This window comes from Seriola lalandi, unplaced genomic scaffold (assembly GCF_002814215.2).
Source record: "Seriola lalandi dorsalis isolate HSWRI2012SDOR001 ecotype SW California unplaced genomic scaffold, Sedor1 jcf7180002054976, whole genome shotgun sequence".
NCBI lineage: Eukaryota > Metazoa > Chordata > Actinopteri > Carangiformes > Carangidae > Seriola > Seriola lalandi.
In genome coordinates this window covers 962,495-979,543 of record NW_019525526.1, presented here as the reverse complement: position 1 = coordinate 979,543, position 17,049 = coordinate 962,495, and the positions used below count along the sequence as shown (strand labels likewise).

At 40.1% G+C, this 17,049-nt stretch overlaps 2 protein-coding genes across 2 annotated transcripts; both read right to left on the bottom strand.

Moving 5' to 3' along the window:
- Positions 1 to 3: 3 nt before the first annotated feature.
- ezra (ezrin a) lies at positions 4 to 11,538 on the bottom strand. The gene is made up of 13 exons (XM_023396366.2): positions 11,238 to 11,538; positions 9,380 to 9,463; positions 8,289 to 8,384; positions 7,118 to 7,392; positions 6,407 to 6,490; positions 5,315 to 5,461; positions 4,894 to 4,990; positions 4,006 to 4,169; positions 3,784 to 3,914; positions 2,831 to 2,991; positions 2,285 to 2,377; positions 1,091 to 1,375; positions 4 to 551 (listed from the first exon to the last, which is right to left on the bottom strand). The coding sequence occupies exons 1-13, from the start codon at positions 11,247 to 11,249 to the stop codon at positions 387 to 389; spliced, it is 1,794 nt and encodes a 597-aa protein (XP_023252134.1). The 5' UTR covers positions 11,250 to 11,538; the 3' UTR covers positions 4 to 386.
- Positions 11,539 to 11,707: 169 nt separating this feature from the next.
- On the bottom strand, positions 11,708 to 15,897 carry nenf (neudesin neurotrophic factor). The gene is made up of 4 exons (XM_023396367.2): positions 15,297 to 15,897; positions 15,110 to 15,170; positions 13,841 to 13,944; positions 11,708 to 12,455 (listed from the first exon to the last, which is right to left on the bottom strand). The coding sequence occupies exons 1-4, from the start codon at positions 15,516 to 15,518 to the stop codon at positions 12,279 to 12,281; spliced, it is 564 nt and encodes a 187-aa protein (XP_023252135.2). The 5' UTR covers positions 15,519 to 15,897; the 3' UTR covers positions 11,708 to 12,278.
- Positions 15,898 to 17,049: the final 1,152 nt, after the last annotated feature.

The following is a 17,049-nucleotide window of genomic DNA, read 5'->3' as shown; positions in this document are numbered from 1 at the left end:
AAATCGCTATAAATCTTTCTGATCATTTATCATGACACATACATATATATATATTTTCCACAGTACACCTCACACACCTGCTTTGTTCAGACAGTTTATCGGGAAAACGCAGCTTTAAGCTCCGTCTTTCAAGGTGATACACACGTGGTCATTTAGCGTCAGGTTTTAATGGGACTAAACGGCACGTTGGAGATGTTTGAGGGCTACAAAGAAAAAAATAAAACACAGTGCTTTCAAGCAAAACGCATGGAGGTCGTATTACACACATCGGCTCCGTGCTAAGATCAGGTGTGACTACAATTACGTCACACTTTGAATTAAAAGATGCTGAGATGGGAGGGAGGAACGAGGTATTTGGGAGAGACCTTCAAGGTCTCTGAGGTTTTCTACAAGGCCTCAAACTCATCAATCCTCTGCTTGGTGTTGCCCTGACGGATCTGACGCAGGGTCTTGTACTTGTCGCGGCCGACTCGGACGTTCTCGGCGTGCAGCAGGTCGTTCTGGGTCTTCTTGTCGTCGTCTCGGGCTTCTTCCAGCTCCGAGCTCAGGGCCTGTGGAGGGAACAAATTTCACTTATTCAAGCACAACGATGCTCTTTTTTTTCTTTTTAAGACTTAATCCACTTTACGAGGAAAGTAGAGTCACCTCCTCGTGGTTGTATCCCTCCGCCGCTCAGACTACTTTCAGGTTACACCCCCGTTTATCCAGAGTCGTAGAAAATATGAACCACGTGTGAAATTGTGTCTCAATTTCTGTGTGAAGTTTGGAATAATGGCTAAAAAGTGTTTTCTGAGGTCACCACGCCGCTGACCTTTGACCTCCAAGATCTAAACTGTTTGTCCTTGAGTCCTAGTGAATTATTTTATATTAAGTTCTGTCAAAGTGTTACTGAGATATTGTGTCCACGAGAATGAGACTGACGGTCAACCTGAAAACAAATATGGCGTTCGGCTCTGACTGTCGCCGGCGTGGAGGAATAAAACCCTCTTCCTATACTGTCATATTGATTATATATTATACATTTCTTCTAATGTCGCTCCACCTTGTAACTACATTTCTTCACAGTGAGCCTGTTCGACGCGGGACTCACCATGAGCTGTTTCTGCAGCCGTTCGTTCTTCTCGGCCTCAGTGAGCCTGTCCTCCTCCTGGCGGTGGTCGTTGATGTCCTGCATCTGCAGCTCGGCGCTGTAGGTGCTGTGCTCCTCGCTGTGCTCCTCGCTGTGCTCCTCGCTGTGTTCCTCGTGGTCGCTCTCGCTGTCCGAGGAGGAGGAGGAGGAAGAGGAGGGAGCAGGAGGAGGGGCTGCAGGGACTGAGGTCATCACGGTGTGCAGCTCCTCCTTCGTCTTCATCAGATTCTCCTCCACTTCCTTCGCCTGGGGTGGAGGTTGACAGGGACAGAGCTCATTGGTCAAGAGAATATAAAACTGTAAATGAACCAGAGTTGTAGCCTAAAAAAGCTCATTTACATCGGAGGCACACACATACAGAAAAACAGGTTATGACGGGTATCGGGGTCATTCGCTGCGCCGGAGTCTGATCACAAGTTTAAGGACAAATGAAACCAGCAGGCGAAGTGTTCTCTGATCTCAGGTTGTAGTTTCAGTCTCAGTTACTGATGCTGGATATCAGCCCGGTTTAATTTCTGGCAACAAAATAGGTCAAGAATTAAAGGGTCTATTTGTCACAAGTAAAATGTGTCAGACGATCGCAGTGTGACATGCTCATGTGAGATGTTGCGCTAAAAGACAAAAGAACTAGAAAATGTTTTCAGAATTGCTGGGTGACGTCTTGAGGAATGGCTAAAAAGTGTTTTCTGAGGTCATTGTGACCTTGACCTTTGACCTTATAGCACCAAAATCCAAATCTAATCAGTTCATCCTCGAGTCCTAGTGAATGTTTTTACCAAATTTGAAGAAGTTCCGTCAAGGTGTTACTGAGATATTGTGTCCACGAGCGTGGGACACACGTACGTATAGAACCTAATTATAGAACTGGACACAGCTTCATTATAGTGCGTTATAAACCATTTATTACAGGCCAAATAGCTGTGTTGTCCAGTTTGTTCTATATTAAATACATCACAGATAGCTGGTGAGGAAAATACGAAACTGTCCCAACATGAGTGATGAAACTCACGGAAAGACGAGGAAGGCAAAATGTACAGGTGGCAAAAAACAAAACAAAAACACAACCAGCTGATGTTAGATTTGGACATTGTCCAGGTTAATCCCCGTGACTTGGAGGAGCCCTGTGCGTCCTTTGATCTCAGGCTGCAAACTCACCTTGTTGTGCCATGACTCAGCCTCTTCCTCCTTGACTCTCTTGGCCTCCTCCAGCGCAGCGATCTTGGCGCTGTACTCAACCAGCTCTGCAGCCTGGGGGGAGGAAAGGAAAGGGAAAAAAAAAAACAAGAATAGATACCAGTTTACCTCAATCATCCGAACACGGACAGAGATCAAACTCCTATGACTGGAATTCACCATTTATTTAACAGTAGTTTGAACGTGAAGTGAATAAATCTCGCCTGAAAGCTGCAGAAACTTTCAGATTTAACTTTAAACTTCAATGAGCTCAAAGAATCATTATAAAAACATAAACATGTTTGGGTTTAATTTTTAAGAGTTTTATTGTGAGAAAGAGTTTCAGATCATTTTCTCATGATGAATGTAATCCCAGTAAAAATCACCCAAACTGAAGGATGTGCAGTTTAAACTCTTAATATGTGTTTATCCTGGATGGAGGAGATTTATTTTGTAATGAGTGTTTTTTTTTTTCTACCATGAGCTTTTTTCTCACGTGAAGGATCTTGAGTTTTTCCGTGCACTCACCAGCTGCTCCTGGCTCTTGATCTGGTCCTCCGCCTGCCTGGCCAGCTCCTCCTTGGCTATTATGGCCTCCATCCTCTCAGTCTCCAGCCGGGATGCCTCCTGCTCCACCCTCCTCCTCTCCTCCTCCAGCCTCATGGCCCGGTCCAGCTGCTCCTGAAGCTCTGCACGACCAAGTCCGGGAAACACAGGGACATTTGTCAAGTGCGGTCGGTGTTAAAATACAGGCCGATAAAAGCATCTTGGTGCTTTTCTGGGACCCTTAAAATGAACCAGTGTCTACTTGTGAGCAGTCTGAGAGTTTTTACCGCCCTAAAGACGCATGAAACACATCGTATTTCACATGAAGAAAACCCCAAAAATGAGGGAAAAGTCAGAAGAAAAGAAAATTAATTCAAAGTAACAGAAACATTTTTCACTTTAATTATTTAATTACCTTTTTATAATGTTGTGGAGCCCTTTTGGGGCCCCAGGTTGGGAACCGCAGACTTAAAGTTTTGTTTGCTAGATGCATGTTGCTAGAATAATGCTCCGTGTTACACGCTTGTTTGGACATTATCAAAAATCACTCAATCATATCTCCCCAGAAATCCCATACACTGATCATCTGCAATTAAAACGTGTACATTTTAAATACATTTTAATGCTCATTAAATGGGGCTTCAGAGAACTTTCACTCAAGACTTTCAAGACTTGAAACTAGAGTTTATTTCTTACCACAGTCAAATTATTGTTATGATGAGCTTCATAAGTCAGTCAAAAATCAAAACGTGACAGATCATGGAAGTTTAAACACTTAAATGAATAACGTAATTTAACTTCTTGGTGGATGTAAAGCAGATAAACAGCAGAGGGCAGTAAAGCCTCGTTACTCCAGCTTTGAAATCTGTGAAGAAATGAAGACTTAAAGACTGAAATCGTTTGTCTACGGTCTGAAAAGAGTCTGTGTGTCTCACCTCTCTCTGCTCTCTTGGTCGTCTCCTCAAACTGGTACAGCCTCATCATCAGCTCCTGCTTCTCACTCTCCATCTGCGCCTTCTCCTTCTCGATGGTCTCCCTCTTCTTCTTCTCCTTCTCCAGCTGATCCCTGCGTGACACAAAGAAAAACCGAGTTGAAATCCCAAATTCTCCTGTCTGTGTGACGACGGAGTAGTTTTCACCAGCAACTCTTCACCCACCTCTCCAGCTTCTTCTGCAGCCTCTCCTCTTTGGCCTGAGCCTTCATCTGCTGGACCTCGATGCTGTCTGGCTTGCGGCGGCGCATGTACAGCTCGTGGTTGCCCATGCAGAGCTGGAGGATACGCTTGTTGACTCGCAGCCGCGGAGCATAGAATATAAAATCCTTAAAAAGACGAAAATAAAAACAGGAAACGTCATTTCAGCGACGGTAAAAGCCTCATGTAGATTCATGTTTTAATCCCTTTTCTCCAAGGACAATGATTACGACAGGGAGCCATAACTGAAATCATTTTGTGGGTGTTTGCAGGTTTATTTGCTCAGCAGCTTTTAACAACAAGGTGATTCAAAGTGCTTTACATAGAGTGTTAAAAGGCAAAGTATTAGAGGAAACACGAGACAATATCAAAAGACATTTAAATAAGATGAGTCCGGTATGTAAGTAGGGTTATTTAATATTTATTCATTGGTTTATTTAACAGGGAGCATGTGCCTTAATAGATTTCATTTCATTTCATTTTCATTTTTACCAAATTTTAAGAAATACCCTCAAGGCGTTACGGAGATAATGCGTTCACATAGCCAAAACTGTTTTTTTGTGAGGTCACCACGCCCTTGACCTTTGACCTTTGTCCCCTAAAATCTAATCAGCACATCCTTGAGTCCTAGCAAATGTTTGTGCTAAATCTGAAGAAGTTCTGTCGAGGTGTTACTGAGATATCGTGTCCACGAGAGTGAGACGGGCGGACGAACTGAAAACCAATGTTACCGGTTAAACTAAAAATGTTGCTCGTCCATTTGCATAGACGACACTGATGCTGCTAGACAACTGCACACTCACACACAAATGCAGTCACTGCTGAGGATGGTTAAACTTGTGGAATACTTACAGGGGATTTCTTGTCTATGGGCTTGATGACGAATTTCTTATCATTGAAAGAAATGTTTCTAATCTCGCTCCAGGGGAATCCGATCTTTGGAGACAGCCTGGAGGACGGAGAGAAGAGGAGATCAAACATAATTAACGGCATGTTCATTACAGACAGAAAACACGTAGTTGGTAACAGAGGAAAGACCAGTGAGAGAGAGTGTGTGTTCACGTTGACGGCCTCTTAAAAACAACCGCCACGCCATCAAACGTGTTATTTAAAGCCTGACCGACCGAGAGGGAAGGCAGCGGGGGGTCGATGACCGAGGTGTGACCGCTCGTGTGTTGCCCTCCTGTCTACAGCTGTGTGTCATCAGGTCGATGAACTCCGCACATGCAACGTTAATAAAAGAAGGACTCGAGACGTGTGTTTATTGACTTGCCTGTCCTCCTTCTCGTAGATGTTGAGTCCCAGAGCGTCGACTCCCAGCCACAGGTCCGTGCCCTTCTTGTTCTTGATCTCAAAGTAGTTGACGCCGTACATCTCCAGGTCCTGAGCGATCTTCAGGTACTCGATCATCGCCTCCTCCCTGTTCGGGTTGGACGGACGAGTGGGAAAATGTCAGAATACGCACAGGCTCGACTGCTCGAATATGAATCATCTAACAATTTTATGGTATTATTTCATAATTAATACATTAATTCATCGTTTACTCAAACAGGTGAGACAGAAAAGTGACTTCCAACTGCAGCAGCTTGACCTCAGACACCAGATTTAAACTTTTAAAGTTACTCAGACTAAAACTAAAAGCAGGGTCGACCCATTCAGATTTGTTCAACTCAAAGTCCCAACTAATTTATTATTGATTATTTCTTCTTCTCTCCCTTTGTTTTACCTCTAAAGTGCAATTCACAACACTGCTGGTGTCGGGAGTCATTTTGTTAAATACCAACGCCAAGGATTTGACGACCTGATCGGTTGTTTTCATTCAGGAAAGTGCAAAGTTTTAATAAAAGTCACCTATTGAACCTTTAAATCCTTGAATTTTTAATTGTTAAATATTAACCTTTAGTTACCGACAAAATATTGAAAGCTAAACCAAAATAGATTCAATAAAGGTTTCAGAAGAATTCATATTCAATAAGTAGATTTGAGGCTGAAGATCAAGGGGTTTAATTCACCAAAGTGTCTGTTCTTGTTTCATCTTTTACTCAACGACCTGTCGGCCTCCACATCAAAATGTACATTTAGCTTTACCTAGTGAAATAAATACAAGAGACATTTTAACTCCAGTGCAGCAGCAGCCTTACAGGATAGTGGCACGCTGAATTGTGTGTTTACTTTTTGTTTTTATTTTTCACATAAAACCATTTCACTTTTTCACTGAGACAAAATAAACTGCAACAAGTAACAAGTCAGAAAACTGACTCAGTAATGTAGCGTCTGCAGCAAATATGGATTTAACTTTTCATTTCAAAGAGTAAAATGTTATTTCTTGATTAAAAATGAAGATAAAACTTGATTTTTGACTTACTTCAGCATCGACCTGTGCTCATCGTGCCACACTTGGATCCTGTCCTCCCACTGATCCTTGGACAGCTTGTGTTGCTCCATCACCCTGAGGGGAGACACCAGCTATCAGCAACTCACACTGGTCTAAATGTCAAGTATGTGTAAACACACATATATCTTATATACAGTCTACAACACAAACAGGGATAAACCAAACACATGCTGCACTGTCACGTCTTTCTGAGCCTCTTTTATTTAATAGTTAATAGTGGAGTCAGTTATTTAACTGCGTGAGATTCAGACGTTTGTATTTCTTTGTATTTCCTCGTCAGTAAATGATTAAATTCTTCTTCTTCTTCTTAACACTAAAAGTTTTACAATTTACGATGAGGTGAATCTTTCATTAGAGAGAGCCGCACATCTTTTTCACGTGGCACTTAAGCGATCTGCAAGAACTTAACCAAATATATAAGATATAATATATAATAAATAAGTATGAATATGAATAATAAAAAAGAGAAAGAAAAAACATTTAGACCACCTCAAATTCTATTTTCAAATGTATTACCAGATAATTGAACCTCTTTAGAATAAATAAAATAAAACAGGGTAAAAATAATTCCTGGGTTAACATCCTCTCGTTCTCAGGTCGTCAGTAGATATAACTTGGTGTGCGTCTTGTTTTTGTCCAACACTCGCCCCAACAATGTGTCGAATTTTAACTCACACTCACCTTTTGGGCAGCAGGCGCTCGGAGGACAGGTAACCCGGGTGGTGCACTGACTTGTTGTACTCGCCGTACTTTGCCAGGACGGAGTAGGAGGCCAGCAGCACGGCGGACTCCGGAGGGCAGTAGATGTCCTCCCCCAGGATGTCCTCCTTCACCTGCAGGAAGAAGAGCCTCCTGGTGACGTCCTGGATCAGCTCCTCGGCCACGTCCTCCGGGTAAAACTTGGCCCTCAGTTTGAACTGCAGGGGAGTCTCCTTCTTCACGTCCTGGGACATCACCTGAGCAGAGCACGGACAGATGTGACCATGAGAAAAGAGAGTAGAACAGAGTTATAGTACAGTAGAAAAGACAGTAGAATTGGACCCAATTTCATGGTGATTCTTACTGTTGCATGCAAGTGTGTGTTTGTATGTTTATAATTTATTAAAGTGAGCTTTTTCAGGGTGGAAGTGCAGGCGATATGTTTTTAAATTCTAGTATTTTTATAGTATTTTTCTGGTATTTAAGTAAAATAAATAGGAATAAAACAAGTAAAATACATAAAAAATAACAAATTGTGTTACAGTTTCCATAGTGAATAAATAATATAAAAACAATTTAAATATATCATTTGAACTGTCGGTGTTTTGTAGAGTAAAGGATTATTGGAGCTGAGCAGGACTGAGACTGGAGTAAGTTTGAGTGAGCTGTAATATTTATTTAGGAATTTCCCCTAAGGGATAAATAAAGTGTCTGTCTGTCTGTCTGTCTGTCTGTCTGTCTGTCTGCCTGCCTGTCTGTCTATCTATTTTAGTATATGATGCTGTAAGTTAAAGTGCAGTGAGAGATAATAAACAAATAAAATAGAAATATAATAAATGAGGCTGAATTTAATTGAAAACATTGCAGTGGCACATAGAAAAGTCCTGTTTTAAAAGAACTGAGGAGTTTTCTGTGAGTTTGTTCCAGATGTGTGGAGCATAGAAACTGAACGCTGCTTCTCTGTGTTTAAGTTTTGACTCTGTCCGGATGTTCTCGATGGTTCATGACGTCTTTCAAAAACCCAACAGCCGTATTTTAAAATCAACTCTGGAGTGATTCTCTTGCCTTGACTTTTTAAAGACTTGTGCGGAGTGCAGAGTGGAAAGACTCAACAGAGTCTCATCTCGCTCGCTCAGTGAAACCACAAACACACCTTCTTCTCAGAGCTCAGCCAGTTGATGAATCCTTTGGCGTCTACAAACTGCAGCCCGAAGTACCACATCTCTCGCAGTCCGATGGTTCTGGCAACCTGACACACGCACACACACATACACACACACAAACACACACACACAGAAGGTTATAGACATGATAGAAACATGACTTCCCTCCCTTTAAGTTAAGAGAGACCAGAGTCTTCATCAAACTTCAGGACAACCTTCGGACAACATGTCATTAGAACAGAGACAGATTGTGAGGAGGCGGCGGACACGTCAGTCTCACTCTGAGCAGCTGGATCAGCAGCTGAGGTGCCGAATATACTTTAAAGCCTCACGACCACTTTATCACAGACCTGCCTTCCTGTCAAGTGCAAAGGTTTAAGTAATTATATTCTATAGATCATCCAGGTAAGGAGGGCGTCACACTGATGGGTGGTGATGTCAGTGTTGTTATCAGGTCATTGATAATTCAGCGTTTGTCTGAGTGTACACATTTTATAAACTGTTTCAGATTAAACTACCCAACAGTGTTTTATATGGTTGGATTTGTTCCAGTCTAAAAACAGTAAAATGTGAATTCCACCTTAATGCATCACTAAAAATAATACAATAAATAAATATTAATAATAAAACTATACGAAAGGGGCCATTTATCATTATGAATACTTTTACTAGTAAGTGCTTTTTTTTGACAATACTTTTTTACTTTTACTCAAAACTTTAAATGTTGGACTTTTACTTGTAATTAAGTATTTTTACACAGTTTTTCCTCTGCAAAAAAATAAAAGAAGCTAATTTCTTATAGCATCTTGATTGACTATTATTAAAAAAATATTATTAAAAAAAGAAATGAAAGAAATTGTAAAATATGAATGTCTGAGTCCAGCATCAGGTAGCGTTCACTGTGTGACTCACTACAATCATACACTTAGTAATTATACAGTTCAACATGAAAGGAAATTTATTAGGTGATAAGTTTTCAAGGTGCCAGTTGAGACAACTCTGGTGATGATGATGATGATGATGATGATAACGTCCGGTATAAACCTGTGTAAGCGCTCGTCCATAGGAGTAACATACAGACCTGGTCAAACAGCTGCTTCCCCGTGGTGTTGGGGTGGAAGGAGAACTCCAGCTCCGCGTCCATGGTGGTGACGCGAACGTTGACCTGCGACAAAAAAAAACAAACAAAAAAAGGTCTTTAAGTCACATGACAACAGAGGTTTTCTGTTTCCTTTCAGTCCAAGTGTTCAGCTCTTTTATTTTAATTTTCTTATATAAATCTGAATCTTGCATTTCTCAGAGCTGTTTTTGGAGCGAGATTTCACTTAAATTCTGCAGGAATATCTCACCTTTTTTTTTTTTTGTGACATTATGAATAAACGACTTGTTACATGGTAAAAAAAAACAAAAAACAACCATAATTAATAATACAGTCAGTTGTGTGAAGGATGTCTTTAATGTGGAGCTGTGAAGTGGATTGTTCATAAACCATAATTGCTCACTATCTCATTAGACTTTGGACTACCCTTGCGAGGTGCCACAAGGTTGCGCATAGGCAGATTAAAATATCAAAATACTCGCTGCTTGCCAAGTTGCCTTTAGTCTTCACCACTGCTCGTTAAGATCAACAACTTTTTTACAACAACTGGCACATAAATCTGCCTCTTGTGTGTCTCTGGAGTGGATTTCCCAGAGGACACAAAGAGGGTGATTGTCAATATTTTCCAAAAGAAAACCAAAGATACATAGAGAGACAATGTGACCCTGGCTTACTGCAGCCAAATTGGGCTTGAAGCAGTTACACAATCGTTTTATGAAGTTACACAAGAGCACGCCCCGGGTGTCATAAAGATAAACACCACAGAAACTTGGGTAACAAAAACTGGAACAATCCATTTATGAAGCGTCCATAGTGTTTCTCAACTGACTCCACTCATTGTGAGAGAACTGCTTCACCCACTGTCATCTGCCACAGCCGGACCCCGACTCAAATCACTGGCTGTGGACATGACCAAAGCAGTAATCTGTTACAATCAGTCAGTATCTTGTTCCATTGAATTGTTTTTATTTTTTATTTGTTTATACTTGTTTTTAGTGGCTATAAACATCTGACTTTCCTGTTTAACTGTTCAAATTTATGCCAAAATTAAACTTGCAGAACAACACAAGCAGCACCTGCCACCACGACTCATATTAATTTGATTGCAAGTTAGTTTAACGTCAGTGAACTGGAGGCAGACGTCAGCGTGACCTCTTAAGAGAGGCTTTCTCCTTGGAGTGTCAATACAAGCGCAGAGTTTTCAGACGTAATGCACAGCTCGGCCGTTCTTATCAGCTCTCCTACAGACTGATGCTGTATACTTAAGTAGCTCTTACTGAGGGCATTTAGGACTTTCAGCAAATAAGTGCAGAAGGGTGTTTCTTTTAATTTTGGATGGAAAATTGATTAATGCTGACAGTCTCAGAAAATCAAAAAGGTTAAACCGTACAGTCATGAGTGGCTGGGGAAAGTCATTCAGGACATCTGCAAGTCATTCCAGTGTCCCCAAAGGTAATAAGGTGATTATCATCAGGTTTGCACGACCATTCAAACAACACACGGCTCAGTTGACGTAGCATTTTAGCAGCATTGTTTCTGCCAGGAATGTGAGCAGCATGGGTCAAACTCTACATTTGGTTAATGAGTAAATACCAATAAGGATCGGTGCCTCTTGGAAATAACTCCCAGAAGAAAAAAAAAAAAAAGATGTTCAACAAGAGACTAAAAACTATCAAAACGTACATGATTAGTAAGAATCTCAGTGGTTTCTATATCCGCACAAACATTTCAACAAACCTTACAGAAGACTTTATAAACCCACCACTCCCTTTTTCAAACTTGGAGAAACATTTCAGTCACACGTTTAATGATCTCGTCAGAAACAGCATGAAGCTCTTACCGTTTTGGGCATCTTGGCTCTGGTTGGTGGACGAGCTCCAGAAGAAGAAAGTGTCTCCCAGGCTGAGCAAGGCTGCAGTGGCCGACTCCCAGCAGAACCTCCACCTGATAAAGAAAGCTGCTCCGCTCTCGCGGGCAGACTCAAGGGCAGGGCTTGTGTCCTTTGAACTCGGCTGTAGATCACTCACACAGTAACGTGGGAGGTTGGACGTGGTTACTATCGCACAGAACTGACGGCTTTACTTCCAGTGTGACCACCCGGCAGAGCAAGACGCTCCACCCAAAGACAATCACCTATCTCAGCAGCCGAACTGCTCTGACCTTTGATCGGAGCACGGGAGGCTATATAGGCCCCGACGTACTATTTGTGTTGCCTGTTTGGAGATGACACGAGTGAGTCGAAAAGAAATCACACCAAGATAACAGCAGCATGTTTCTTTGGAAGAGTCAAGTGAGACAAACTCTGAGAACTTTTATTTGATTTACGGACTTTAATGATAATTGTAGAAAAACAAAAATCAGGTTTAAATAACATGGACTGATTCTGATCATGTAAACATTCACAGAGCTTCAGATTCACAGTTTTTAATCACACAATGACAAAATATCACGTTTAACTTCTTCATGTCTTTCTCTATCAAATAAATCAAATACTCTGTTTATGTTTTAACTTCATTTCTGACAAATGTAGAACAGCATCATAAAACTGCAGCTTTATGAAGGTAAAAAAATAAAACATCTGTCATCCCACTCTGTTTTTGAAAGTTCAATAGATAAGAACTAAATAATTTAATATTAATATATATTTATATTTATGTCCTTAAAAAAGATATAACATGTATTGAAATGGTTTCTTAGGGGCTGTGTGCATTAAAGCTCCCACAGCTTCAGTTCAGTCATATGTATTTTCTTCTCCTCTTGTACCTTTATTACATTTATTTGATTCTGATTCTGATCAAGTAAAGAGAAAATATTCAAAGAGATAACAAAACAAAACTCCTTCCTGAAATAATTATAATTGTACAAACGGAGGAAATGAGATTTAAAACTCATCTTTGATCCGGAAGTGCGGCTGGTCCTCCGGTTTGAAGTCTTCGTTGGGACTTCCATCCTCGTTGAGGATGCGTGACGCTGTGTATCCCACGATGGGATACTTTGCTTTGTATGTGCCTTCAAATACACTATCCAGAGACGTCAGCTGCTCTTCAGTCAGGCCCGTCTGTGAATGTAAAGACCAGAGACACAAGCTTTTTACTACGACTTGTGTCAAAGAAGATGGTGTCGTGTCAAAGCCCCTCCAGATAAATATGTCCTTTTGGGCTGTCGAAGTAAAACCGACATGACTTGACTATTACATTTACCTTTCATTTCATACTTATTTCAGAAGAAACGTATCACAGGAAGCATTATAACATTGTTATCACATCTACATGCTGCTATTTCACCATGGAAGAAAGTCCAAGTGCTTCAGTGGTGAGACACATTAGGTTTATCAATAAATCCATAATTTTAAGGCAGGGACAAAGGGAAAATAGTGAGGCTGAGTGACCTTGTGAGGCGAGGGTGGCGAGGGTGATGTGGGTGAGGCGTTTGAGGTGTGCTCTGTGTTTATTTCTATCATCCTTTCCTTTGTTATTTATTTCATAATTCACTTGAGAGTAAGTTAATTTTGTGTTTTTGACACATCTTACTCTTAATATTGTTGGTCGTGTTCATACTTTTAAAAGCAAACTCAAGACCTACCTTTTCAGTCTGGATTTTTAATGAATTCTATTTATTTATCTTTCTATTAATTTATATATTTTAAGCTGTTTCCCAGTTTTCTCCTTTTATTTTATTCTATGATTATTTTCTGGATTACTTTCCTTGTAATAAGCTACTTTATTTTTCTGGTAATCTATTTAATTTCTACCTTTATTTCTGGTTTTACTCACTTCCAAACATTCCCTCTCTTTTACAATTTTAGAATTTTATTTTTACGATTTTTTCTTAATTTTTAATTGATTATAATATCATACTGGTTTTACTCACTTTAATACATCTTCTCTATTATAACATTTCAGTTTTTTTGTTTTCCAGTCTTCAGCGTTTCCTCAGTTCCTGATATTATTGTCTTATTTCTATTGTTTTTATTTATTACTTGGTCATTGTGTGTGTAAACTAACATGTTGCATCTCTTTTAAAATACAAAGAAACAGAAGTGTGAAAAAAGCACATTGTAGTTTTACATGAAGTTATGTGCTGGAACTTTTTCTTGACTGGCAGGAAGGTGAATAAGCAATAAACTATTCCTTTAAATGTCCTTGAATGACCTATGCTTCATATATTTGTAGGAAAATTTGACATAAATGAGAAGTGAAATGCAGAAGAAGTGTTGACTGAATTTTCTCTTCTCCTCATTTTACCTGCTCAGTGTGTCTCTGGGCTTTCCCACCTGAGTTTTTTTTTTGTTTTCCTGTTCATTATTTCCTTATAATGCAACGCTGCTTTGCGACCGACTCTCAGGTGTCAGATGTCGGTGCTCCCCACCCACAGCAGACGATTAGGTGGGTGAAGTGGTGTCAGGACGACAGTTGAGCTTCTGCACGTTCAGACTAAACTCACAGTATCTGATGTCAGGTCTGCTGAGTCCAGGGACATCTTAGCCACAGCTCGAGTGGAGTCCTTACCAGCCAGGGCGTTGTACGGAGCATCTTTACCATAAAACTCTACGATTGGTGAAAGAAAACAGAGAAATACTGATTGAAGAAATCTGAGAGGACGAAAGTGTCCACTGGCCTAAGATTATTAATTCAGTCTAGAACTCTGCAGAGGGGCTGGAAAGTTTTCAACATCATTTCAACATTGAAATATCTTTATCAAATCCTTTACTGAAGTAAAAGTACTAATAAAACAAAGTACAAGCATTCAAATACAAGTAAAGCACCTTCATTCAAAATCCTGCATATGTAAAAAAAACAAAACAAAAAAAACATAAGTACTCTCATCAAAATGTACGTAAAAAAAATGGCCCCTATGACTGATAGATTATGAAATGTGACATTATTAGATTGTTAATACTGATGCATCAATACTTAGATAACATTTTTCTATTGTGGCTTGTTGAGTTGGAGATAGTTTTAACAAGTTTTATGGTTCGGCCCCCTGCAGACAGTCACAAGATAAATCTGACTATTGGTGCATGTAAGAGGAAAAAAACTAAGTTGTTTTACACTCATTTGTATTTTTTTCTTCTTCTTTGAACTTTTCTCAGCTGTTTTGTGAAAAACTGGATAATTTTACTTCTTTGTGCCTCAAATAGTTATTTAAATGAAAGCATGTGGCAAGTTTAAAGGCGAAATCTACTCATCTGATACATGACGAGAAACCACAACTAAACACTACTTTTCTGGCCTTTTATTAGTTATCTTGAATATGCAAATTTCATCACCTCCATAGAACAATACCAGAAAAGAAAATTAAAAGGAGTCTTTAAACATTTCATAGACAATTTCATTTTAAAACATAAAAACAGTATTTTTATATTTGTAATTCAATTTTTTTTTACCAAAATTGTACTGTTCTGCAAATTATTTTGTCGGCCCACTTGTGATACTTTCAAGGCCCACCAGGGGACACCGGCCCACGGGTTGGGAACAACTGGCTAAGACATATAAAGAAAATGGTAATACATAAGTAGAGTACAAGTAGATACAAATTGTACTGAGGCCAAAGTACAGAGCTTGATGTAATGAACTTAATTAGTTCTCACCCCTGTAAATGAGTGAGTGTTACTGTCAGTTCACAGTTTGATTCAAAACAGAAACGTCCACTTGATAACTTAAATAACGATAACTAAATCTGGAGTCGAATGATGTGGTGTGTTTTATTTACCCTTTCCGCTGGTGACATCGAACACCACCCCTTTTACTGCCATATAAATAGGTTGTGCCTCCTACAACAAGGTGGGAAAACAACGGAAAACAAGAGATAAATCGTGAACACACCTGCGTCTTTAGATGCACAAGCACGCAGGTACAAAAACACACACACCCAAGATTACGGTTCACAGATAGTTTACCTCGCTGCCGTCGTATCTCTTCAGCTCCTCCTCAGTGAATAACCGTACAGGCGTAGTGGCTGGTTTGGACTTTAATTTAACATCTTTCGCTAAAGTTACACACAGGACACTGAAGAGGACAAAAATGTGCGTGGTTGCCATGGCAGAGCTGTAGTTTGGCGACCTAAATGCGGAAACTCTGTCAGCCGCTTCCCTGTCACTGCTGCTCCTCTGCTGGTGCATTTAATGAAATCGGATATTTCAGACACAATCGGTTAACGGCTGTATGTGGCCTATCAAGGACTGCGTACCATTTCGTAAACCTTTTTGTGGCCATATGCAGGATGTGCAACAACTATAAACATCTGAGAGCAATTAGGATCACACTTTTCACATTATCACACTCTTCAAAGTTCACATGAAAAGTTAGTGGACCTGTTTCCAAGGTGAAGAATAAACCTTTTTGCTTCAAAGTCAAAGGAACAGTTGTTATTGGCTTTTCCTCCCTCAGAAATTAAAACAAATAACTAGATACTGGTCCATAGCTGTGTTAAAACACAAACAAAGATTAAACCAGAAAAAGAGAAATTACAAGTGCCCACTAATTCCACTAATTATAAAGTAGTTCCAATAAAAGTAAAAATGGACACATTTCATATTAATTCAGGGTCAGATGAAGTGTACTCAGAATCAGAGCTAGCAATGCTCTCATCCTGGAAGCTAACATACAAAACAACGTAATATGCGTCACTGATGGTAAAAGAAAAAGAAAACCTTCAGTGTAGCTAGGTAGGTGCTACTGGCTTTTCAGTCATGCCCTTAGAAAATTCAAGATAAAGGTTCGAAAGAAACTTTAGCCGTATTAGTAGTGTAGCTAATTTAGTATTAGTCGTGTAGCTAACTTAGTATTAGTAGTGTAGCTGTCTTAGTAGTGTAGCTACCTTTGTTGATGTTTTTAGCTTTGTCTGATACACGACCATACCGCAGGCGGCTACTAGCTAGCCAGCTATGAGTTATTACATCTAACTGTATTTTCAACAAAAAATTACCAACTCTAACAATATTCGTTGGTTGTTTACATTCATTATGGTAGCCTTGGGTGTTTTCTTACTTGTGAATGAGCCATTGTGTATTGGGATATCACAACGACAATCACCGCTACGTTCTTCTACGCTCCATTCCCGCTCTCCTCGACTCCAGCAGTGCGCGTTCATGTGTTTTGAGGGCGTGGCTTTGGAATGGCGCCTGAAGAGAAGGGGGGGGGGGGGGGGGGTTTAACGGTCGGATACTTTCAAAAATTTAGCTAACTCGGGCTAACATTTCCCGGACTACCTACGCCATCTTTGTAGGGATAGTTCTGGTTTTTTGACGTGGGTGTAGTGTGAAGAAGTCATATATAGTCGGTATACCTACAGTAGATTATGATGAGCGCGGTCCCAGTTAGGAAAGCCGACCGGGCCACCGGCAGAGTGGCAGAGGGATGTGTTGCTAAGCACAGGGGCCACGAGAAATAAACGCCCACCGAAACAATCCAGTATCCTTTTAAATGTTGCTTCATGTAGAATATTTTCGGCATTTTATCGTCCCATGGCCAAGCTAGCTAACTAGTTTAACAAATAATAATAGTGAACTGAATTAAAATATTAAAATTGTTAGTCTTCAATGTAAGTAAGAGGAGAATCGGGCGTCACTCTGGTCTCTCGAGTTTTTACTTTATTTTATTTGCCTTTTCAGTTATAATCCCCTTTTTATAATTTATTTTATCTTGCATTTG

Excerpts from the sequence above, each read along its gene's own strand:
- nenf (XM_023396367.2), bottom strand. The coding sequence starts at position 15,518 with ATGCACCAGCAGAGGAGCAGCAGTGACAGGGAAGCGGCTGACAGAGTT. Across the intron at positions 13,945-15,109 it reads CGATGTCACCAGCGGAAAGG|AGTTTTATGGTAAAGATGCT; the intron begins GTAAATAAAACA and ends CACCAATCGTAG. Across the intron at positions 12,456-13,840 it reads CAGACCTGACATCAGATACT|ACGGGCCTGACTGAAGAGCA; the intron begins GTGAGTTTAGTC and ends TTACATTCACAG.
- ezra (XM_023396366.2), bottom strand. Across the intron at positions 5,462-6,406 it reads GAGCACAGGTCGATGCTGAA|GGAGGAGGCGATGATCGAGT; the intron begins GTAAGTCAAAAA and ends CAACCCGAACAG. Across the intron at positions 2,992-3,783 it reads GACCAAGAGAGCAGAGAGAG|AGCTTCAGGAGCAGCTGGAC; the intron begins GTGAGACACACA and ends TTGGTCGTGCAG.